At 47.1% G+C, this 26,560-nt stretch overlaps 1 protein-coding gene across 1 annotated transcript in view; it reads left to right on the forward strand.

The window, feature by feature from the left end:
- Window positions 1-26,560, forward strand: part of rhobtb1 (Rho related BTB domain containing 1) — a 238,931-nt gene that overhangs the window by 171,411 nt on the left and 40,960 nt on the right. The window contains exons 2-3 of the mRNA XM_041210442.1: window positions 13,027-13,228; window positions 14,039-14,142. Of these exons, the coding sequence (XP_041066376.1) occupies window positions 13,037-13,228; window positions 14,039-14,142 (296 nt within the window). The 5' untranslated portion in view covers window positions 13,027-13,036. The remainder of the gene's footprint in view (window positions 1-13,026; window positions 13,229-14,038; window positions 14,143-26,560) is intronic.

Raw genomic sequence — 26,560 nt, forward strand, 5'->3', positions numbered from 1 at the left:
CTCTCTCACACACACACGACGTGCCCTCTCTCTCACGCACTTAACGTGCCCGCTCTCTCACACACACGTGATGTGCCCTCTCTCTCAAACGCGACATGCCCGCTCTCTCTCACACACGCGACGTGCCCTCTCTCTCTCACACACGCGACGTGCCCTCTCTCTCTCACACACGTGACGTGCCCTCTCTCTCTCACACACGTGACGTGCCCTCTCTCTCACACACGTGACGTGCCCTCTCTCTCACACACACGTGACGTGCCCTCTCTCTCACACACACGTGACGTGCCCTCTCTCTCACACACACACGACGTGCCCTCTCTCTCACGCACTTAACGTGCCCTCTCTCTCACACACACGTGATGTGCCCTCTCTCTCAAACGTGGCGTGCCCTCTCTCTCACACACGCGACGTGCCCTCTCTCTCTACACACACGACGTGCCCTCTCTCTCTCTCTCTCACACACACGCGACGTGCCCTCTCTCTCTCACGCTCGCGACGTGCTCTCTCTCTCTCTCACACAGGCGACGTTCCCTCTCTCTCTCACGCACGACACGTGCCCTCTCTCTCACGCACGACACGTGCCCTCTCTCTCACACACATGACGTGCCCTCTCTCTCTCACACACACGATGTGCCCTCCCTCTCTCTCACACACGCGATGTGCCCTCTCTCTCTCTCACACGCGACGTGCCCTCTCTCTCTCATGCACGCGACGTGCACTCTCTCTCTCACACACGCGACGTGCCCTCTCTCTCTCTCACATACACGACGTGCCCTCGCTCTCTCACACACAAGCGACGTGCCCTCTCTCTCTCACATGATTGCATTACCCTCTCTCTCTCACGCTCGCGACGTGCCCTCTCTCTCTCTCACACACGCGAGGTGCCCTCTCTCTCTCACGCTCCCGACGTGCCCTCTTTCTCTCTCTCACACACGCGACGTGCCCTCTCTCTCACACACGCGACGTGCCCTCTCTCTCTCACACACGTGACGTGCCCTCTCTCTCTCACATACACGACGTGCCCTCTCTCTCTCTCACACACAAGCGATGTGCGCTCTCTCTCTCACATGATTGCATTACCCTCTCTCTCTCTCACGCTCGCGATGTGCCCTCTCTCTCTCTCACACACGCGAGGTGCCCTCTCTCTCTCACGCTCCCGACGTGCCCTCTTTCTCTCTCTCACACACGTGACGTGCCCTCTCTCTCTCACACACGCGACGTGCCCTCTCTCTCTCACACACGCGACGTGCCCTCTCTCTCTCACATACACGACGTGCCCTCTCTCTCTCACACACAAGCGACGTGCCCTCTCTCTCTCACATGATTGCATTACCCTCTCTCTCTCATGCTCGCGACGTGCCCTCTCTCTCTCTCACACATGCGAGGTGCCCTCTCTCTCTCACGCTCCCGACGTGCCCTCTTTCTCTCTCTCACACACACGACGTGCCCTCTCTCTCTCTCTCTCACACACGCGACGTGCCCTCTCTCTAGTTCGCACGCGACGTGCCTTCTCTCTCACACATGCGTGACGTGCCCTCTCTCTCTCTCTCACACATGCGACGTGCCCTCTCTCTAGCTCGCACGCGACGTGCCTTCTCTCTCACACATGCGCGACGTGCCCTCTCTCTCACACACACGCGACGTGCCCTCTCTCTCTCACGCATGCGACGTGGCCTCTCTCTCTCTCTCACGCACCCGTCGTGCCCTCTCTCTCTCTCATGCACCCGTCGTGCCCTCTCTCTCACACACACGCGTTGTGCTCTCTGTCTCGCTCGCACGCGACGTGCCCTCTCGCTCCCACGCGACGTGCCCTCTCGCTCCCACGCGACGTGCCCTCTCGCTCCCACACGACGTGCCCTCTCGCTCGCACGCGACGTCCCCTCTCGCTCGCACGCGATGTGCCCTCTCGATCGCACGCGATGTGCCCTCTCGATCGCACGCGACGTGCCCTCTCGCTCGCACGCAACGTGCCCTCTCGCTCACACGCGACGTGCCCTCTCTCTCACACGCGCGACGTGCCCTCTCTCTGTCTCGCACGCAACGTGCCCTCTCTCGCACGCGACGTGCCCTCTCTCTCTCACACACGTGACGTGCCCTCTCTCTCTCACACACGTGACGTGCCCTCTCTCTCACACACGTGACGTGCCCTCTCTCTCACACACACGTGACGTGCCCTCTCTCTCACACACACACGACGTGCCCTCTCTCTCACGCACTTAACGTGCCCTCTCTCTCACACACACGTGATGTGCCCTCTCTCTCAAACGTGGCGTGCCCTCTCTCTCACACACGCGACGTGCCCTCTCTCTCTACACACACGACGTGCCCTCTCTCTCTCTCTCTCACACACGCGACGTGCCCTCTCTCTCTCACGCTTGCGACGTGCTCTCTCTCTCTCTCACACAGGCGACGTTCCCTCTCTCTCTCACGCACGACACGTGCCCTCTCTCTCACACACATGACGTGCCCTCTCTCTCTCACACACACGACGTGCCCTCCCTCTCTCTCACACACGCGATGTGCCCTCTCTCTCTCTCACACGCGACGTGCCCTCTCTCTCTCATGCACGCGACGTGCACTCTCTCTCTCACACACGCGACGTGCCCTCTCTCTCTCACATACACGACGTGCCCTCGCTCTCTCACACACAAGCGACGTGCCCTCTCTCTCTCACATGATTGCATTACCCTCTCTCTCTCACGCTCGCGACGTGCCCTCTCTCTCTCTCTCACACACGCGAGGTGCCCTCTCTCTCTCACGCTCCCGACGTGCCCTCTTTCTCTCTCTCACACACGCGACGTGCCCTCTCTCTCACACACGCGACGTGCCCTCTCTCTCTCACACACGCGACGTGCCCTCTCTCTCTCACATACATGACGTGCCCTCTCTCTCTCTCACACACAAGCGACGTGCGCTCTCTCTCTCACATGATTGCATTACCCTCTCTCTCTCACGCTCGCGACGTTCCCTCTCTCTCTCACACACGCGACGTGCCCTCTCTCTAGTTCGCACGCGACGTGCCTTCTCTCTCACACATGCGCGACGTGCCCTCTCTCTCTCTCTCACACATGCGACGTGCCCTCTCTCTAGCTCGCACGCGACGTGCCTTCTCTCTCACACATGCGCGACGTGCCCTCTCTCTCACACACACGCGACGTGCCCTCTCTCACGCATGCGACGTGGCCTCTCTCTCTCTCTCACGCACCCGTCGTGCCCTCTCTCTCTCTCATGCACCCGTCGTGCCCTCTCTCTCACACACATGCGTTGTGCTCTCTGTCTCGCTCGCACGCGACGTGCCCTCTCGCTCCCACGCGACATGCCCTCTCGCTCCCACGCGACGTGCCCTCTCGCTCCCACGCGACGTGCCCTCTCGCTCCCACGCGACGTGCCCTCTCGCTCGCACGCGACGTGCCCTCTCGCTCGCACGCGACGTGCCCTCTCGCTCGCACGCAACGTGCCCTCTCGCTCACACGCGACGTGCCCTCTCTCTCACACGCGCGACGTGCCCTCTCTCTGTCTCGCACGCAACGTGCCCTCTCTCGCACGCGACGTGCCCTCTCTATCTCACTCACACGCGACGTGCCCTCTCTCTCTCACACACGCGACGTGCCCTCTCTCTCAGGCTCGCGACGTGCCCTCTCTCCCTCTCTCTCTCACGCACGCGACGTGCCCTCTCTCTCTCACACACGCGACGTGCCCTCTCTCTCACAGACACGCGACGTGCCCTCTCTCTCTCACGCATGCGACGTGCCCTCTCTTTCTCTCACGCACCTGTCGTGCCCTCTCTCTCACACACACGCGATGTGCCCTCTCTCTCGCTTGCACGCGACGTGCCCTCTCGCTTGCACGCGACGTGCCCTCTCGCTCGCACGCGACGTGCCCGCTCGCTCGCACGCGACGTGCCCGCTCGCTCGCACGCGACGTGCCCGCTCGCTCGCACGCGACGTGCCCGCTCGCTCGCACGCGACGTGCCCTCTTTCTCTCTCATGCACGCGACGTGCCCTCTCTCTCTCTTTCGCACGCAACCTGCCCTCTCTCTCTCACGCACCCAAAAGTGCTCGCTCGCTCTCTCTCACGCACCCAGAAGCGCTCGGTCGCTCTCTCTCACGCATCAAAAGCTCTCGATCGCTCTCTCTCACGCACCCAAAAGCGCTCGCTCGCTCTCTCTCACGCACCCAAAAGCGCTCGCTCGCTCTCACACGACGTGCCCTCTCTCTCACACACACGCGACGTGCCCTCTCTCTCGCTCGCACATGACGTGCCCTCTCTCTCTCTCACACACGCGACGTGCCCTCTCTGTCTCTCATGCACGCGACGTGCCCTCTCTCTCTCACACGCGCAAAGTCCCCTCTCTCTCGCACACGATGTGCCCTCTCTCTTTCTCACATACGCGACGTGCTCTCTCTCTCTCACACACGCGACGTGCCCTCACTCTCTCACACACACGCGAAGTGCCCTCTCTCGCTCGCACTCGACTTGCCCTCTCTCTCTCACACACGTGACATGCCCTCTCTCACGCACGCGACGTGCCCTCTCTCTCGCACACACGTGTGCCCTCTCTCTCTCACACACGCGACGTGCCCTCTCTCTCACACACACGCGATGTGCCCTCTCTCTCGCTCGCACGCGACATGCCCTCTTGCTCGCACGCGACATGCCCTCTTGCTCGCACACGACGTGCCCTCTCTCTCGTGCGCGACGTGCCCTCTCGCTCGCACCCTACGTGCCCTCTCGCTCGCTCGCACGCGACGTGCCCTTTCCCTCACATGCGTCGTGCCCTCGGTCGCACGCGACGTACCCTCTTGCTCGCACGCGACGTGCCCTCTCGCTCGCACTATATGTGCCCTCTCGCTCGCTCGCACGCGACGTGCCCTCTCGCTCGCACTATATGTGCCCTCTCTCTCGTTCGCACGCGTCCTGCCCTCTCTCTCGCTCGCACGCGACGTGCCCTTTCTTTCTCACACACGCGATGTGCCCTCTCTCTCTCACTCGCGCGACATGTCCTCTCTCTCTCACTTGCGCGACGTGCCCTCTCTCTCACACACACGCGACGTGTCCTCTCTCACACACATGCGTCGTGCCCTCTCTCTCACACACGCGACGTGCCCTCTCTCTCTCACGCACGCGACGTGTCCTCTCTCTCACACACACGCGAAGTGCCCTCTCTCTCTCTCACACACGCGACGTGCCCTCTCTCTCTCACGCACGCGACGTGCCCTCTCTCTCTCACACACGCGACGTGCCCTCTCTCTCACGCACATAACATGCCCTCTCCCTCTCTCGCACGCGGCGGGCCCTCTCTCTCGCTCGCACGCGGCGGGCCCTCTCTCTTGCTCGCACGTGGCGGGCCCTCTCTCTCACTCGCACGCAGCGGGCCCTCTCTCGCTCACACGCGGCGGGCCCTCTCTCTCGCACGCGGCGGGCCCTCTCGCTCGCACGCGGCGGGCCCTCTCTCTCGCTCGCACGCGGCAGGCCCTCTCTCTCGCTCGCACGCGGCGGGCCCTCTCACTCGCATGCGGCGGTCCCTTTCTCTCGCTCGCACGCGTCGGGCCCTCTCTCTCGCTCGCACGCGACGGGCCCTCTCGCTCTCTTTTTCTCACGCAAAGCACTCGCTCGCTCTCTCACGCAAAGCGCTCGCTCTCTTTCACTCACACAAAGCGCTCGCTCTCTCACGCAAAGCGCTTGCTCGCTCTCTCTTGCGTAAAGCGTTCGCTCTCTCTCACGCACGCAACGTGCTCTCTCTCACACACAGACACACACACATTGCCCCCTTTCACGCAAGCACGTGCGGTGCCTCCTCTCTCACGCAGACACACGCGCAGTGCCCCCACACCCTCACACACATATACACACATGCATGCACAGTGCCTCCTCTCTCGCACACACACACGCACACACACACACAGTGTCCCCCCCCACACACACAGTGCCCGCTCTCTCTCTCGCACACACACACACAGTGCCCTCTCTTTCTCTCACACACAGTGCCCTCTCTTTCACACACACACACACACCCCTTCATGCACAGTGCCCTCTCCCTCTCTCCCCCTCACATGCACATGTACAGTGCCCTCTCCCCCGCGCACTCAGTGGGACCTCCCCCCCGCGTGCGCAGCGGGCCCTCCCCCCTCACGCACGCAAAGTGCTCGCTCGCCCCCCCACGCACGCAAAGCGCTCGCACGCAAAGCGCTCGCTCACACGCAAAGCCCTCGCTCGCACGCAACTCGCTCGCTCGCACGCAACTCGCTCGCTCGCACGCAACTCGCTCGCTCGCACGCAAAGCCCTCGCACGCACGCTAAACGCTCGCTCGCTCTCTCTCACACCCAAAAGCGCTCACTCGCTCTCTCTCACGCACCCAAAAGCGCTCGCTCGCTCTCTCACACACACCCAAAAGCGCTCGCTCGCTCTCTCACGCACCCAAAAGCGCTCGCTCTCTCTCACGCACCCAAAAGCGCTCGCTCGTTCTCTCTCACGCACCCAAAAGCGCTCGCTCGCGCTCTCTCACGCACCCAAAAGCGCTCGCTCGCTCTCTCACGCACCCAAAAGCGCTCGCTCTCTCTCACGCACCCAAAAGCGCTCGCTCGTTCTCTCTCACGCACCCAAAAGCGCTCGCTCGCTCTCTCTCACGCACCCAAAAGCGCTCGCTCGATCTCACGCACGCTACGTGCTTTCACGCACGCTACACGCTCGCTCTCTTTCTCTCACGCATGCAAAGCGCTCGCTCTCTCTCGCGCGCAAAACGCTTGCTCGCTCTCTCACACACACACGGTGCCCTCTCTCACACACACATGCCACAGTGCCACCCCCCACAGACACACACGCACAGTGCCCCCATTCACGCTCAATACCCCCACTCACGCTCAATGCTCCCACTCATGCTCAATGCTCCCACACTTGTACAATGCCCTCACATGCACGCACAGTGCCCCCACACTCGCACACACACGCACAATGCCCCCACACTCGCACACAGACCCACAGTGCCCCCACACGTGCACACACACCCACAGTACCCCCACACACAAACACACACCCACAGTGCCCCCACACGCGCACACACACCCACAGTGCCCCCACACGCGCACACACACCCACAGTGCCCCCACACGCGCACACACACCCACAGTGCCCCCACACGCGCACACACACCCACAGTTCCCCCACACGCGAACACACACCCACAGTGCCCCATCACGTGCACACACACGCACAGTGCTCCCATGTGCACACACGCACATTTGCCCCACACACACACGCTCACGCACAGTGCCCCCCCACCCACACACGCATTGCCCCCACACACACAGTGCCCCCACACCCACAGTGCCCCCACACGCGAACACACACCCACAGTGCCCCCACACGCGAACACACACCCACAGTGCCCCCACATGCGAACACACACCCACAGTGCCCTCACACGCGAACACACACCCACAGTGCCCCCACACGCGAACACACACCCACAGTGCCCCCACATGCGAACACACACCCACAGTGCCCCCACACACGAACACACACCCACAGTGCCCCCACACGCGAACACACACCCACAGTGCTCCCACACGCGAACACATGCCTACAGTGCCCCCACACGCGAACACACGCCCACAGTGCCCCCACACGTGAGCATACGCCCACAGTGCCCCCACACGCGAGCACACACCCACAGTGCCCCCACACGCGAGCACACACCCAAAGTGCCCCCACACGCGAGCACACAAGCACACACACACACACAGTGCCCACACACGCACAGTGCTCCCATGCCTACACACGCACATTTGCCCCACACGCACGCTCACACACAGTGCCCCCCACCCACACACACATTGCCCCCACACACACATTGCCCCCACACCCACACACACACACGCGCACAGTGCCCCCACACACATACACACACACGCACAGTGCCCTCGCTCTCTCTTTCTCACACACACACACAGTACCCTCTTTCTCACACACTCGCGCGCAGTGCCCCCTCTCTCCCACACACACGCGCGCGCGCGCGCGCACAGTGCTCTCTCTCTCAGACGCAAAGTGCCCTCTCATACAGACACACACACACACACACACACACACCCACAGTGTTCATGGCCTTAATTGTTCTGTTAATTGTCAGCGTGCGCGCTGCCTAATCCTGAGCCGAATGAAATATCATGCGAGTGCACAACGATGTTCGGACGCTCACCCAACGTCATCGCCCATTATTTTACGCTTGTTCAGTCAGGCGCAAGCCCACCCTACAAACAAAAAATTCTGGACCATGTGTTGGGATATATTGGCCATGGAAGGAGTGTAGTTCAGGTTCACCAGAATGTTACCGAGGCTCCAAGAGTTAGGTTATGCGGATAAATTACATAAAATAGGTTTATAGTTCCTGGGCTATTGAAAGTTAAATACTGATTTGATTGTGCTTTTTAGGATTTTGAAAGGAATTGATATGGCTGATAGAAACATTTTCCAATGTTGGGGGAGTTTCGGATGAGAGGCCATTTCTCTTGAGAGGCCTGGCTCTGATTTTAAGGTAAAATTAGAAAGTGCTTTTCATGCAAGGAGCAGTTTTAAGTGTGTAACTCTCCCAAAAAAGCAGTAAAAGCTAGCTCAGTTAATAATTTAAATCCTGAGATTAAACATTTTTGCTATATTATGGCATAAAACGATATGGAGCACAAGAGGATGGTAAGTTATAGATTAGCCATGATCTTACTGATTGGTCAGCTGAACAGGCTCGAGGGCTGAATGGCCAATTCCTGTTCCTATTTGTGATGTAAGATTTTCTGAGCACCCATAATAAGGCTAAATTGCAAATACAGAAATTGTTAAATTAATATAAGTCTGTCCTGATACTTTGAATTACTTTTACACATTAAAACTGCAAGTATTAAATACTGACAATTATCAGTTACACGTTGACCATTTTCTGGTAGTAATAATAGCAAATTTATTATTTATTCAACACAAAATTATCAGTGCCCGCTGATAGAAAGTGCTGAGCTCTGCACCCAAGCTTAACACACATTTCCTTCCATTGACCAACTGGGTGTCGGGAGTGGAGCCTAATAAAATCTGCCCCCGTGAGTATGAGGTATTAGCACTGAAACTCTTTCTAATAGCAAGAGTTTTGTAATTTTCTTTGTTTGTAGTGAGACAGCAATGTGTTGGTAACCAGTTTGCAATAAAGGTCTTGATGGCAGATTTAAAATTTAGCACAGGATGTGGGGCATGAACAAATTGCTCACTGGGAAATAAACCATCCAAAAAATTATACTACAAAACTCTTTTGCAGCCCAGATGAATTACCTGGTGAACTCTCTGTAGTCTTTATCCTGGTAAACCACTGCTTCCAGTCAAGTTTCTTATTTATACCACACACACAACTGTTGTTTGTTTTTTTTTCTGTAGGTGATTTTTTTTGTACCCTCCAAGGTGAGGGTGTTAGGCAAAGGATCACTTTTTCCATTGAATCTGGGTTAATACTACTTTCTTTCACACCAGTGACCTGGGTTCACACTCAACCCAGACTTGTGAGATGGGTGATGGGCAAATATGGTATTTTTATTCCTATACTTACCAATATACCTCAATTACTTCTTGTTATCCTGTTTGCTCAGGAGTTGCTGGGATAGGAAGAATTGTGTAGCATTTCCCCTACTATGACATCATAAAACTCACTTTTGTGACTTCGTGGATGATGTATGTTGCCACAATCCACTATTCCCATTGATGCCGTTGGAGCAAAACTAGTGTAGGAACTGTGCACAAAATGTCTGTCCATACACTGCTTGAAGCATAACACCTTTAAAATTATGGGAACATTTAGCAAAACTGAATTGAATCAATTCTTAAAATGTGCACAAAAGCTTAATGTTTTTCATAATCGGGGAAATAATTTGAATGGGTCATATTTGGAAGTTGTTTGAATTTCAGCACTGTTTGATTTGTCTCTCTCTCTCTGTCTTGCCTGCTGCCTCTTGTTCATGTGTATCATGAAGTACTTTGTTTGCCACACTTGAGCGTTACATCTTCTATGTATAAATTTAGCATCACACTTGCATTTGAAATATACTCAAAAATAGCAATAAATGCCAACTGTTGAGGCAATATACCAATTAGATGAGGAAAATGGGTAAATAAATTTCCAGCAAAAAAAAATATGAAAACAACCAGTAACTGAATGACAAAACCTCCCTGTTCATTAAAAAAGGTGAATTAAAAAAGAACGCTCTAATCTTTTTTGAAATTTTTGGCTGTTGTCGTGTTTCACCTTTAAAGATTTAGTATTTCCAACATCATAAAGATGTAAAAATGAGAACGTAGAAGAAAATTATTTGAAATACCATTTTCTGTTTTTAAATGCGTCGCATTCTATTTCAGCAGAGGCCTATTCACAATTTCAATTTTTAATACGTTTCCCAAAGCCAAATGCCCTTAGCTGAAGAGATGGTAAGCAACAGCTCTCAGTATGCATTTGTAATGAAATGTCCTGATTGTTTTTAACAGCATTTTCTTACTAAGACTGACGTTTCCATGTATGACAGCATGTCTAGTTAATAATCCACCCTGCCCAATCCCCGCCACACCCCACCCCCTGCTTCACTTTCAAAGTGATGGAATATTACTACAAATACAAAGGAAAATGCAAACCATATTTTGGAACTTTTGAAAGCAGAAGTAAATTTGTTTCTTTTTGTTTGGAAATATCAGGATGATGAGAAGCATGAACTTTGTGAGAGGCAGTTTTTGACAGGATTGTTCATTCATGTAATTCTCCCTTTCCATGTTACAGTGAATTATTGACAGCACAGAAGCAGTCATTTTGAGACCTTTCCGCTTCCTCTACTATCATTTGTAAGCATCAATTTAGCATGTATGCCAAAACCTCTAAGATATACCTCTCCACACCTCTCGACTCCCCTCCTGCTGTTGCACTGCTTTTCTGATACACAAGCATTTGGAATGCCTCAACTTCCTTCAGCTAAACTTTGGAAAGACTGAAGCCATTGTTTTTGGCACTGTCACAGACTCCAACGACCTCCCTGCCCATCGTTTCAGGCTTAACCAGACTCTGAGTTAAGATCCCATTCCCTATTCCTTCCATCACAAAGACACTTTTCATTCCTGTAACACCCACCCCTGCCCCACCTCAGACTTTTTGCTGCTGAAGCCGTCATTCATTCCTTTGCCATCTCCAGACTCAACCACTCCAGTGCAGTCTTTGTCAGCCTCCCACTTTACTCCTTCATAAACTTTAGTTCATCCAAAACTCTGCCCCTCATAACCCTTACTAAGCCTCATTCATCCATGAGACCATGAGACTTCATTCATTCATCCCTTCATCCTTCCTGATTTACATTGATTCTGGTCCACTAATGTCTCGAGTTTAAAATTCTTGCCTTTGTCTTTAAATTGCTCAAACGTCATTCCCCTCCTTAACTTTGTAATCTCTTCCCTTAAGCTGTCTGTTTCCATGAATGTTGCCTCTTGTGTATTCTTTTATCCCATTGACTTGCAATTGATGAAGTGCCTTCGGCTGCGTAGATCGATTTCTCCAGAATTCCCCTTCCAAATTCCTCTTGATCCTTCTTTAGGACCCTTCTTGAAACCCATCTCTTTGAACAAAGTTTTCGTCATTTTGATAAGCTGTCCTTTATGTGGCATTTGTTTTTTAACAAGGCCTTTGTGAAGCACCTCTGTGATGCTTTCAATGTTAAAGGTGCCAAATTGTTGACGAGAATTAAAGGAGTGATACAACAGACTATTTGGAAAGAAGCAACAATGGTTAGAGGAGCAAATTTTTTTTGTCTAGAGTAATGCTGCAAAAGACATTACTTTGTGGGTTGTGTGGTATAACACTCCTATTTTTATGAATACTATTTCATCAGACTTATCAAGTAATGCCCGGAGCGAACTGTTAGTACAAAAGAACATTAAGGGGTTTTTGTTTTCTGTCTGAGGTGCATGCACTGTTCCTGGAATGGCTGCCAGTGTCAGGCTGGAGCTATTTTGAATCCCTGGCCACCATTAAGCTGTCCATACCTAACCGCAGCTGGCTGGTTGCAAGAAGGCAAGGAATCAGCAGGTTCTCATGCTGAGCTGGCCAGATGCTAAGTCTTAACATGGGGATGGGAGAAATTCTGGGAGTGGTCTTGAATGAGTCACAGTTAACTGGATGCTCTTGGAGTTGCCCCCAGGTTCTAAAATTTGTTTTTTTTTGAATGGTTCATTGGATTGTTGGTTGGACTACTCAGCAACTAGTACAACTGCACAGAATATGCACGGGGCACATATTGCCAATTTGCACCCGATGGCTGCTGTTGGAGTCGTTCAACAGGTACAGCACCCCAAATTGCATACTTAAGCAGTGGTTGACTGTTCTATTTATATATAGGCCTTGGGCATCATTAGCTGAGGTGACCCAGCCTCCACCCCTGTTGAATAGCAGCCTAGCCATTTTTCAGGCAAAGAATACATGACTGACCGCTGTAATTTGCCCTCTCCCAACCATATGAAAATGATTAAAGTTACAACTATTTGCCATTGACGTGGTTGCAGGATCTGATTATTGTGGAACTTTTACATGAAAGTTATTGAATCTAAGACCAGCTTGAAGAGGTTTCCACATTTGTACTGTGTTTTCATTTCCAACACAAAATCATCAAATTTGTAGACTGATATAAACAGAGAATGCAGGTTTTGGTCAGCAAAATCTGGCCTTTTCTACTTCCAGGATGACAAGTAATCCAGCCTAGTTAAACAAAGAAGTTTTGTTTGTGTATGACAGCCTTGTTTTTATAAAGACTAGAGATACTGGCAGGATTTGGCTTGAATGCACTGAAAAATACCAGAGTAGTTGCAACATTTGCCTATGGATTAATACGAACCTCAGTATAAATGGAGTGAGGTTTACTCGGCTTCAAATTAGATCGCATTTGCTGTGCTCTGGTTGTTATGCTAGATGAAGTAGCTTTTGTTCAAATGTTACGTAAATTCTCAACATTCATTTGTTTGTTCCAATGCAGTTTACTGTAAATGGACACTGCTATGGATTATGAAAGGCCGAATGTTGAAACTATCAAGTGTGTTGTTGTTGGGGACAATGCTGTGGGAAAGACACGACTCATCTGTGCAAGAGCATGCAATACCACCTTGACCCAGTACCAGCTGCTGTCCACCCATGTTCCCACTGTCTGGGCAATTGATCAGTATCGTGTCTGTCAAGAGGTAAGAATTTTTTTCAAAAAATGTGACTGAACTCTACAATTATTAAATATATACAATACATATAAAGTGCCACAATATTGTGCTTTGAATATACTCCATTGTAGTTATTATTAATTGCTTGGTTCTTGTATGGTTTCTCAGGACTAATAAAGACTGTCGTTGAACAGGGCGTTTATTTCATATTTTTCAAACATGGTTCTTATCTAATTTCAGACTCAGTCATGGAAGTAATAGACTTATAAATCTAATAAAATAGTTTTGAAACTATGTAGTGTACAACTCATTTTGAGCTGAATAGTTCAGATTTGGAGATAAATTGAGAAACTGGAAATGAAAATCCACTGGAAATAGAAGATTACTTTTCAATGTTTTAAGGATTTGAATACTTTTAAGTTTAATGAGATGTGAGAGCCCTGAAAATATGTTTATAATTGTAACTAATGAACTATTTGAAAATAATGCAGCAAATTGACTAATGTCTCTAGAACTACCTTGAGGTTCTCGAAGTAAACATTTCTTAATCCATGCGTTTGATAAACTGTTGGTTGCACTGCTTTTAAAATATTATGCAAACTGGCGCAATCAAGCTGCACATTTTAACCTCAAGGTAAAGAATTCTGTTGTCTCTGCTCAGTTACAACAATAGCATTATAATTGTGTCTCTTGTGTTTTGTGAGTATGGGCTGATATGCTTGAGTTACTCACTCTCAGGGCAACATTAATAAAGCACTCTGAAGTTTTGTGTTGAAAATTCCATAATTGAACTTCTTATTGTTTCAATTTATTACATTAAATGTTGCTTATGTTTAGGTGCTCGAACGTTCCCGCGATGTTGTAGATGAAGTTAGCATATCGCTCAGGCTGTGGGATACGTTTGGTGACCACCATAAGGATAGGCGTTTTGCATATGGCAGGTAAAAAAACATAAGTGAGGATATGCACAGACTTTCTGTGTGTTTGTGTGTTTCAATCTTGCATTAAAAAACAACTTGAATCTTATAATAGAGAATGAGCTTGTTAAGCCCTCAAGTGTAAGATGACTATTGTACAAGTGGCCTGATATACCAATATTAAAAGTTTGAATTTTCAAGTTTAGGTTTAGTAAGCTTCACAATGGAATATAAGTTGCATATTACAAAATGATATTTTTAGAAACAACCATTAAATAAATTGCTGCAGAATTAATATAACATGTTGGCTATCAGCAGAAAATTGTTAGATCTTCTGATTCGACAAACTGAGCCTTTTTTAAAAGCTGTGAATTATTTAATGTTCTTCTCCCTATCAAAAACAATTGCTTTTGACTTGGCATGAGGATGTATGTATTGCCATCATGTGGTTGCTAATTGCTTATTAGGGTGGAAATACACCTTCTTATCCAATCCCTTTTGCTTGCCAGTGCTGTCTAACGTTTTAGTTAATCGTTGCCAACATTTTTGTGGGATTATGGTATAAATATTGCTCATGCATGAAAGACAGAGGATTGATTCCGTAATAAATTTATCCCCTAGATTACACAGCTGCACTTTGAAAAAAATGTTTTCTTGGGGCTTTATGAAAATTTAAAATAAGTAGCCATCATGAGCGGTTATGTGCGGGATCAGACAGAAGTAAAGCTCATTGTTCCTCTCCCAAAAAAAATCGTAAGCTTCTAGACTTTATTGTAGCAGAATATTTGACGTTGATCTTGTCAGTTCTCTAAACATAGTGAAATCTGTAATATCTGTACACAAAATGCATGGTAAGTCCGCCAGTTTCTGAAAATAGAAAAAAAGAGCTTATTATTTCGGGCAGAAACTTCAGCAGAATTAAATGAGATGGTATTTGCACCCTTTGATAAGACTTGAGGGGAGTGGAGAACATTAGATAAATAAAAGTACAAAATTAACTGTGAAAGAGATTCCTTCTTTCTTAAAAAAAAATCAGCTTGAAAAAGATGAAAAAATGCTTCATATGCAAAAGTTACCCAGTTGAGTAGTGAAAAAGAGCTGATGCAGAAAGGACCAAGTGGAATGTGAGCTGTCAGGAAATGGAGAGATTGCTTGGGTATGAATTTGCAAAGATCAATTTCTCAAATTAGAAGGCTGCAGTTAGGCAAGAGGAGGAGAGTTAAGAGTTCAAATATTGACAAAGAGATTTGTCTACTGGCTGCACTAATCCATACCCAAGATTCCAATTTGAGCTGTGTTTGTGAAGTTTCCTCTTGTCACCCAGCCTTGTTTAATTATCCTTGTGGCGGGAGGTATTGAGCCGGTGCACCATGCGAGATTCGAGAGGAAAGGTTGGAGTGGGAATGAGGAATGGCAGAGATAGAACGAAGAAAATTAATAAGTGTGCAATTTATGAAAGCAGAAAATGCTCGAAATGCTCAGCAGTCAGGCAACATCTCTGAGAGGAGCAAAGTTGATGCTTCAAGTCAGTGATCTTTCATCAGAAAGTTGTTTAGTTGTTCTGAAAGAGCTGAAATAATTGACTCTCAGAGCTGCGAATAATTAATGTTAAATCAAAGCAAGGCATATTGAATTTTCAATTTGGTCCAGATATTTATGAATAAGATGGCTTGTCTATTTTCTGTTTTTCAGTAGAAGGCCTATGTATTATGTGTATCTTATTTGCTAGTTGTTTATATACATCTCTGCTGTCAGCCTGCTTCCATGAGTATCTCCCTTTGAAAAACAAGGGTGGAACCATTTGGGCTGCGACTTCTCCAGAGCCATTGGGAATGCTACTAGCTGACAAGAGCTGTGCATTGCACGTTTGGGTATTGTGTGATGGTTCCTGATTATATTTCTTTTGTTCCTTCCATTTAACATCTCAATAAAATGTGTATTTGCTTATAACAGAGCTAGGCCCACAATTATTTGTATTTGACTTAACCCCTTTTTTGAGGAGAGTCTGTGTACGTGCATGTCTGCTATAGATAAAGTGATTTTGTGTATATGTATGTCTGAAGAATGTTAAATTGGTTACTACAGAATGCCACTTCTTAAAATTCCATGAATGCAGAAAACTGGATGATGAGGTCAATCTGAGAGCTAGCCTATGAACCATAGTGTACTTCTGACAATTTATGCCTTAAGGCTGTTGCCAGTGTAACAAGAACTATTTCATGTGTTGGTTTGGGAAAGTGGCAGTAAACCTATAGGGAGGTGCGAGAATAAATTTCCTTCTTCAAGCAAATTTCTCAATTCCACCTAACATGCTTCCCACCCCTACCCCCCTTTTTAGCTCATTAGTTACGACCTTCACTGGACTACTAACCAAGATTATTATATTAAGAAAAAAATATACTTTTTACTCATTTTACTCATTTTTTTTTATTCCCTCCTCCTTAAGGCATCGGCTCTTTTCTGTATGCAGCTCCATGAATGTCATGTACCCACTGGTAACTTGCATAAGTGCTGATTATTCTCAGGTTGGTCCTGATACTGAAAGTTGGCAATCTATTTAGCTATTTAGTGGGAACATCACAGCTAAGCTTGATTGGATCCTCACCCAGCAGCCAGCCGGGTCATTAGATAGTTATTCAGGACAGAACACATTTTTCTTACTGCTCCAGAGCCCTTTTTACTGCTGCTCAGCTGAAGTTTGCTAAAATCAGCACAGAACAGGAGTAAACCTGGAACTTTCCTGATCTGTGTAGCTTGCTGAATGTTTATGCATTTGTGTTTAATGTGGACAAGTCATGCCAAGATCACACAGAATGATCAAGACTGATCAACTTGTCACAGATTCAACAGATTTGCATACAACCATGTTATTAAGCTGATAACTTTGCTAGCTACCACCAAATTAGTTCAGTGGTAACACTCTTGCTTCAGGATAAGAATATGGTGCATCAAATCTTACTACTAAGACTTGACTACATTAATTTAGGTTGACACTTGAATGCAGTACTGAGAAAACTCTGCATGGGTAGAGGTGCTTTTTTATAGTTGAGATGTTAAATCAAAGCTTTCTCTATCTGTCTGTTCAGGTGGAGTAGAAGCGTTTCTCCTGGTGTCCTGGCCACTATATATTCTTCAAGCACCACCTTCAAAAAAAGAAGAAAAATAACTCTCATTGCTATACTGTTTTACACAATCTTATGACATTGCAAAGCTCTTTAAAACTAATAAAGCACTTCTGAAGTTAAGTCAGTCTTATAATGAATCACAGCAATCAAGTTGCGCACAGCAAGGTCTCTCAAACAGTACTGAGGTAATTGAGTAGATAACGTGCTTGAATGGTGTTGATTGAAAGGTAAATATTGGCCAGGGCACTTGAAGCATGCCCATGCTCTTCTTGGAATAGTGCAATGTGATCTTTTACACTCACCTGTGAAAACAAACAGGACCTCAGTTTAACATTTAATCTGAAAAACAGATTTAGTAGTCTCATGTCTTATTGGTGCGTAGCTTGACTGTCACCCACGTAACAGTAAAGAAGCCCCTGAGTTCAATAAGTACAAAATCTAAGCTAATACTCCATTACACTACTGAAGGAATGCTGCACTGTTGATGCTCCCAACTTCGGCTGATATTCTGCTCTCTCGGGTGGTTGTAAAAGATCCCATGACACTATTAGAAGAAGTGAAGGGGAATTCTGCGGGTGTCCTGACCAATATTTATCTCGCAACTAACATTGCTTAAACAGACCAAAAGTGATATATGCAAATGCTGAAAACCTGAAATAAAAATAGAAAATTCTGCAAATACTGAGCAGGTCAGGTCGCATCTGCAGAGAAAGAAACATTTTAGGTTGCTAACTTTCATCAGGACTCAGTCAAACATGTCCTCTGTTTGTGGAACCTTGCTATGTGCAAATTGGCTGCCCTGTCCTTAACCATGGCTATGTTTCAAAAGTACTTCATTGACTATAAAATGCTTTGGTTGTGAACAGCCAAATAGAAATGTGCCTTTTTAAAAATTTTGCTTCAGGAGTAATTCATTGGCTGGGCAACACTGGAAATTGAAGAATGGAAATAGTGCTGCGTAAATGTAGGCTCTTCCTCCTGGCTACAGGAATGAAAGTTGGGAAACGGATATTCAATATTTAATTTTGTTGTGTATTATCTGACAAAAATGTGTGCAGTTTAATGTGAAAATGTACACATCAAATTGCATAAGATGCTAAACATGGGAGAAACTGACATGCACCAAGTGTTTATGGACAATAGGCATACAATCTATGCCTTTAAACTAACAATGTCCTAGATATTGCTACAGCATATAAAGTTCCATGATGTTCTTGTACTACTTCAGTACTATTCTTCCTTCACCCCGTGAAGTAACAGGTTTCTTTTTGAGGGTAAGTTAAAACATAACATTTAACCTCAAACGAGTATTGAAAATAACACTTGAGAGAGAGAATGCGACTAAAGACTTAGAAAAATAAATAAATAAAAGCAGAAAATTCTTGAAATACTTAGATCAGGCAGCATTTATGGAAAGCAAAACCGAGTTGACGTTTTATTTTAACGACCTTTCATTTATTGACCCAAAGTGTTGCCTGACTTTTAACTCTGTGCAAAGTGGATGGGTTTTGAATGAGTTAAAATCTTGTCCCCTAACTCTGTTTTTCTCTCTCCACAGATGCTGCCTGACCTGCTGAGTATTTCTAGTATTTTCTGTTTTTACTTCAAATTCCAGCATCCGCAGTATTGCTTCTGTATTAAAAACGTGTATGCTCCTTTAAAAAAAAAATTAGCTTGGTTCAAAATCCCCAGTTCATTTTTCCAAGTCAGCTGTAATAGTACATCACATGTATTCCTATGGACAAAATCATACAAAAGCATCCTTGCAAGTTATTGCTTCATTTGCAGCAAGTTTCTGTGAAGCATTTTATACAACTTTCTTGACTATCATTTGACTTTTACTGACCTGCAAGGTTTTAATTGAATTGCTTACTATAAATAAGCTGGGACCCAATCTGCAGTCTGTAGAGGACAGCAGAAAATAAGAGGATTCAGTCATATGCCTCTGGTGTAAGGAGTTTGGATGCTTGCCCAAAATCATAGATAAAAATATCATTGGTGAATTTGTGCCCAAGCTGCAGCTAACCAAATGTGTGACTGAAGTCTGCAGGAAATGAGAAGTCCTAAAGCAGAAAACTGGTAACTGTAGATGTCAATTTGATTGTTAAAATAACTGACACTGATAGTTGCCAGTGGTTGCTGTTGACTTTGAATGCAATCACCTTTATCAATCCTAAAATCCCCCCTCAGCTATTGCTTTACCATTGCAATTTATCGAATGATGACAGGCACCTCAGGTATATTTTTTTGGCATGTAAACTGCTGAATTAGATACAATAGTCAACAATACTTTGTCATTTTCATGCGTATAGACATATAGTTCAGTATTCCTCAAACACCTGCTCTGTATATTGTAATATTACATTAGCAATAATAAGATATAATTTGCACAGCAGCATATAGGCCTGGGTTTTCATTCTCAAGGTAGATAGCGGGAGTGGGGAACGTTCCTGGCTCGGCCTGCCTGCCTTGGGAGAGTGTCCACAAGGACAGATTTGCATTGTGGGGGTGAGAGCACGGGCTGCAGTCGGGCTAGCTGACGTGGGAGAAAGTTCAGAGGTGGTCACAGGGGCTGCCAGGTGCTGAGGCCTCCCTTGGTGCTGTGGGACTTCGTCACAGTTAAAATAAAAATAGAAATGCCCTTACCCTTCAATTCCCCAAACTCCGCATTCAGGCCATCTTATTCCTCCATGTTCCCCCTATGGCTCTCATGCCAATGTATGTCCCCCCTCCAAATAATCCCAATAGCCCCTCATGCCTCCCTGCAAGGTATGCCCATCTGCCCACCCTCCATGATTCTTCATGCCCCTATCCCAAGCTGTGGTACTTTCATTGACCCACTATACACTTCACAGAACCAATGAACCCTATGCTGACAATGGGATGTGTTTTAAAAAAAACTTTTGAAAGAAGTTATTTATTCATAGCTTTCCACTGTTTTTAAAAAAGTCTTTTTACTACAGGGCAGTAAAAAATCTAATGGATTTCTGAGCTCTCAGCCAAGCCTTACTTTGCATTCTTGGCTGAGAGCCCAGACATCATTCGAGTACTGAAACACCTGAGCCCCAGAGAATACATTGCTTGATTGATAACTGACTGACTGACCTCTGCTATCAATTGCACAATGTTCATTTACACAAGGTTACAAGGTTTCAAGAGCTTGCAGTTTCAGTTATTGAAACTTGAAAGGGTCTGGGTGATTGACACTTTTATTGCCCAGCAGTAAAATTACTATTTTTTCCCCCAAGGCCCTTATATAGGCCACCAACTAGTGGAAAAAATGTAGAGGAACAAATTTGCAAGGAAATTACAGAGGTGCAAGAATTATAGAGTAGTTTTAATGGGGGACTTTAATTATCCAAATATAGACTGGGATGGTAGTAGAGTACAGGGCAGAGAGGGGCAAGAGTTCTCATTGCATTCAGGAAAATTTTCTACGGCAGTATGTTTCCAGTCTGACAAGAGGAGAGGCACATCTGGACCTGGTTCTTGGGAATGAGGTGGACCAAGTAGATCAAATATCAGTAGGAGAATATTTAGGGGAAAGGGATAATTGTATCAAAGTTTGGGTTGGCTATGGAAAAGGACAAAGAAAAATCTAGAGTGAGAATATTTAACTGGGGGAAAAGTTAACTTCCAGCGAGGTATCTTGGGCAAATAAATTGGATTCAAAGGTTGGCAGGAAAAATGGTAGCTGAACAATGGGCTACCTTCAAAGGAGAGGTTGTTTAGGCACAGTCAAGGTATACTCCCTCAAAGGGGAAAGGTAGGGAAAACTAATTCAGAGCTCCCTGCATGACAAAAGATATAGAGATTAAGATGAAAAGAAAAAGTATGCTTATGACAAATGTCAGGTGGTTAAGACAGTGAAGAACCAGGCTGAATATAGAAGGTTCAGAGGGGAAATGCAAAAGCAAATAAGAGAAGCAAAGAGGGAGTATGAAAATAGACTGGCAGCTAATATAAAAAGGAATCTCAAAGTCTTCAATAGTAAACAGGTGGTAAAAGGAGGAGTAGGGGCAAATACGGACCAAAAAAGGGATTTATGCTTGGAAGCAGGGGGAATAGCTGAGGCATTACATGAATACTTTTCTTCCTTGGCAAAGACCAATGTAAATGCTACCCAGACCACAGCGAAAGAGGGGGTAAAAATACAATGGAAGCATTTAAAATTGATATGTAGGAGGTATTAGATAGGCTGTCTATACTTAAAGTGGATAAAGCATCAGGACTGAATGAGATGCATCCAAGGATACTGAGGGAAGTGAGAATGGAAATTGTGGAAGCACTGGCCATAATTTTTCAGTCTCCCTTACAGTCAGAGGTGTTGCCTGAGGACTGGAGAATTGCAAATGTTACACCCTTGTTCGAAAAGGGTGCAAAGATAAGCCCAGCAACTATAGGCCAGTCAGTTTAACTTCAGTAGTGGGAAAACTTCTAGAAACAATAATTTGGCACAAAATTAATAGTCACATGGACTATTATTTAACTAACTTGCTGGAGTGTTTTGAAGAGGTAACAGAGAGGGTTGATGAGGAAAATGCTGTTGATATGGCGTACATGGACTTCCAAAAGGCATTTGATACAGTTCTGCCCAATAGACTTTTGAGAAAAGTTATAGCTCATGGAATAAAATGGACAGTAGCAACATGGATACAAAATTGGCTGAGTGGCAAGAAACAGAGTAATGGATGTTTTTTGGTTTCGAGAAAGGTTTAGTGGAGTTCCCTTGGGGTCCGTGTTTGGACCCTTGCACTTTCTGATATAGATGACTTAGAGCTTGGTGTACAGGACACAATTTCAAAATTTGCAGATGATACAAAACTTGGGAGCATTATGAACTATGAGGAGGATAGTGTAGAACTTCAAAAGAAGATTAATAAGTAGATGGAATGGGCAGACAAGTGGCAGATAAAGTTCAATGCAGAGAAATGTGCAGTCATTAGTTTTGTTAGGAAGAACATGGAAAGACAATATAAAATAAAGGGTACAATTCTGAAGGGGATACAGGAGCAGGGGGACCTAGGTGTATAAGTCATTGAAGGTGGCAGGACAGGTTGAGCGAATGGTTAATAAAACAGACAGTATCCTCTGATTTATTAATAGGGGCATAGAGTCCAAGAACAAGGAAGTTATGTTGAACTTGTATAAGACGCTATTTCGGCCTTAGCTGGAGTATTTTGTCGAGTTCTGGGCGCTAAATTTTAGGGAGAATGTGAAGGCATTGGTGAGAGTCCAGAAAAGATGCATGAGAATGGTTCCAGGGATGAGGAACTTCAGTTATGAAGATAGATTGGAGAAGTTGGGACTTTTTCCTTTGAGAAGAGAAGGGTGGGAGAAAATTTGATAGAGCTATTCAAAATCATGAGAGAGATGGGCGGAAACTGTTCCCAGTCATGATAATATCAAGAGGGCACAGATTTAAAGTAATTGGCAAAAGAAGCAATAGTGACATGAGGAAAACTTTTTCACACAGTGAGTGGCTAGTGTCTGGAATGCACTGCCTGAGTGTGGTGGAGGCAGATTCAATCGAGGAATTCAAAAGGAAATTAGACTGTTACCTGAAAAGGAAGAATGTGCAGAGTTACAGGGAGAAGGCAGAGGAATGGCACTAGGTTAATTGTTCAATCAGAGTCGGTGCAGATATGACGGGCTGAATAACTGCCTTCTTGGCTGTAACAATTCTGTGATTCTATGGAGTATGAAATGGACCAGTCAAATGAGTGCTTGCAGGACTTCACCAATGAATTGCACATTATGAATGCCACTTTCACAGGATTGATGAAGAACCTATCCTTGCCCCTTCAGCACGCACTGATCTGCAACAAAGTGTTTTCCAGCTCAATGCTACCAGCGAAGTGTGGGTGAGCCATGAGAGGGATGATATTGAAAAGGGATGTAAAAGTACAAACTTGGTTCAAAGCCTTCCACTTCTCCCTTGTTGCACCCTACCTGCAAACCCGCCCACACCACAGAACCCCATGTACTGCCTCTCTACAGATGGCCGGGTCGGCTCCAAAACTGAGATGTCTGCCAAGAGCATCTTAGCAGTCTAACAGCACTGAGTCTTCCTACAATACATGGACTGCAGCAGGTCAAGAAAGTAGCACAATCACCTTCTCAAGAGTGCTAAATGCTGGCCTAGCCAGCGATGGCCATGCCCCAAGTTGAAAAACTAGTCAGAGCAAGGAGTTAAGCAGCCTGCCTCTATCTTTGCTAAGCTAAAGGGATTGCACCATTTAGAAGTGCTCATAGAAGGAAGAGTAAAAATTTTTTTTATTCATTCACAGGATGTGGGCTTTGCTGGCTGGGCCAGCATTTATTGCCCATCTCTAGTTGCTCTTGAGAACGTGGTGGTGAGCTGCCTTCTTGAACCACTGCAATCCAGGTAGTGTAAGTACACCCACAGTGCTGTTAGGGAGGGAGCTCCAGGAATTTGACCCAGCAACAGTGAAGAACAGTGATATATTTCCAAGTCAGGATGGTGAGTGACTTGGAAGGAGGGGAACTTCCAGGTGGTGGCGTTCCCATGTATCTGCTGCCCTTGTCCTTCTAGATGGTAGTGGTCATGGGTTTGGAAGGTGCTGTTTAAGGAGCCTTGGTGAATTCCTGCAGTTCATCTTGTAGATAGTACACACTGCTGCTACTGTGCGTTGGTGGGGGAGGGAGTGAGTGTTTGTGCATGTAGTGCCAATCATGCAGCTGCTTTGTCCTGGGTGGTGTCAAGCTTCTTGAGTGTTGTGGGAGCTGCACTCATCCAGGCAAGTGGGGGGTATTCCATCACATTCCTGACTTGTGCCTTGTAGATGCTGGCCAAGGTTTGGGGAGTCAGAAGGTGAGCTACTTGTTGTAGAATTGCCAGCCTCTGACTTGCTGTTGTAGCCACAGTATTTACATGGCTAGTTCAGTTCAGTTTCTGGCCAATGGTAACCTCCTTACGTTGATAGTGGAGGATTCAGTGATGGCAATGCCATTGAACGTCAATGGGCGATGGTTAGATTCTCTCTTTTTGGAAGTGGTCATTGCCTGGCACTTGTGTGGTGCAAATGTTACTTGCCACTTTTCAGCCCAAATCTGGCTATTGTCCAAGACTTGCTGCATTTGGTCATGGAGTGCTTCACTATCTGAAGAGTTGCGAATGGTGCTGAACTTTGTGCAATCATCAGCGAACATCCCCACTTCTGACTTTATGATGGAAGGAAGGTCATTGATGAAGCAGCTGAAAATAGTTGGGCTGAGGACACTACCCTGAGGACATCCTGCAGTGGTGTCCTGGAGCTGAGATGATTGACCTCCAACAACTGCAACCATCTTCCTTTGTGCTAGATATGACTCCAACCAGTGGAGAGTTTTCCCCCCGATCACCATTGATTTCAGTTTTGCTAGGGCTCCTTGGTGCCACACTGGATCAAATACGACCTTGATGTCAAGTGCAATCACTCTCGCCTCACCTCAGGAGTTCAGCTCTTCTGTCCATGTTTGAACCAAGGCTGTAATGAGGTCAGGGTCTGAGTGGCCCTGATGGAACCCAAACTGGGCGTCAGTGAGCAGGTTATTGCTAAGCAATTGCCGCTTGATAGCACTGTTGATGACCGCTTCCATGATTTTATTGATGATTGAGAATAGACTGATGGGGCGTTAATTGGCCGGGTTGGATTTGTCCTGCTTTTTGTGTACAGGACATACCTGGGCAATTTTCCACATAGCCGGGTAGATACCAGTGTTTTAGCTGTATTGGAACAGTTTGGCTAGAGATGCGGCAAGTTCTAGAACACAAGTCTTCAGTACTATTGCCGGAATATTGCCAGGGCCCATAGCCTTTGCCCTATCCAGTGCCTCCAGCCGTTTCTTGATATCACGTGGAGTGAATCGAATTGGCTGAAGATTGGCATCTGTGATGCTGGGGACCTCCGGAGGAGGCTGCGATGGATCATCCACTCGGCATTTCTGGCTGAAGTTTGTTGCAAATGCTTCAGCCTTATCTTTTGCACTGATGTGCTGGGCTCCCCCATCATTAAGGATGGGGATATTTGTGGAGCCTCCTCCTTCAGTGAGTTGTTTAACTGTCCACCACCATTCTCGACTGGATGTGGCAGGACTGTAGAGTTTAGATCTGATCCGTTGGTTGTGGGATCGCTTAGCTCTGTTAGTCACTTGCTGCTTAAGTTGTTTGGCACACAAGTAGTCCAGTGTTATAACTTCACCAGGTTGACACCTCATTTTTAGATATGCTGGTGCTACTCCTGGCATTAGCTCCTGCACTCTTCATTGAACCAGAGTTGATCCCCTGGCTTGATGGTAATGGTAGAGTGGGGGATATAAGGTTACAGATTGTGTTTGAGTACAATTCTGCTGCTGCTGATGGCCCACAGCGCCTCATGGCTGCTAGATCTGTTCGAAATCTATCCTATTTATGCCACACAACACGATGGAGGGTTTCCTCAATGTGAAGGCAAGACTTGGTCTTCACAATGACTGTGCGGTGGTCAATCCTACTGATACTGTCATGGACAGATGCATCTGTATCAGGCAGTTGGTGAGGATGAGGTCAAGTATGTTTTTCCCTCTTATTGATTCCCTCACCACCTGCCGCAGCCCCAGTCTAGCAGCTATGCTTTTTAGGGCTCGGATCAGTAGTGGTTCTACCGAGCCAATCTTGGTGATGAACATTGAAGTCTCCCATCCAGAGTGCCCTTGCCATCCTCAATGCTTCCTCCAAGTGGTGTTCAAAGTAAAGGAGCAATGATTTATCAGCTGAGGGAGGGCAGTATGTGGTAATCAGCAGGAGGTTTTCCTTGCCCATGTTTGGCCTGATGCCATGAGACTTCATGTGGTCTAGAGTCGATGTTGAGAGCTCCCAGGGTATCTCCTGACTCTATACCACTGTGTCGCCACCTCTGCTGGGTTTGGTGGGACAGGATATACCCAGGGATGGTGATGGTGGTGTCTGGGCCATTATCTGTAAGTTATGATTCCGTGAGGATGACTATGTCAGACTGTTGCTTGACTAGGCTGTGAGACAGTGCTCCCAATTTTGGCACTGGACGTTAGTTGACAAGACTGAGTTTGCCATTGGCATTTCCCAGTGCCTAGGTCATTCCTTTTTTTGAGAGTTTATACCAGTTTAATACAATTGAGTGGCTTGCGAGGCTAGGCCATTTCAGAGAGCATTGGCATTTAAGAGTCAGTTGTCTACATGTACGAATCACATGAAGTCCAGACCAGGTAACTATGGCAGATTTCCTTCCCTAAACCAGATGAGTTTTTACAACAATTGTTTCATGGTCATCATTAGATTTTTAATTCCAGATTTTTAT

Source organism: Carcharodon carcharias, chromosome 17 (assembly GCF_017639515.1).
Source record: "Carcharodon carcharias isolate sCarCar2 chromosome 17, sCarCar2.pri, whole genome shotgun sequence".
NCBI lineage: Eukaryota > Metazoa > Chordata > Chondrichthyes > Lamniformes > Lamnidae > Carcharodon > Carcharodon carcharias.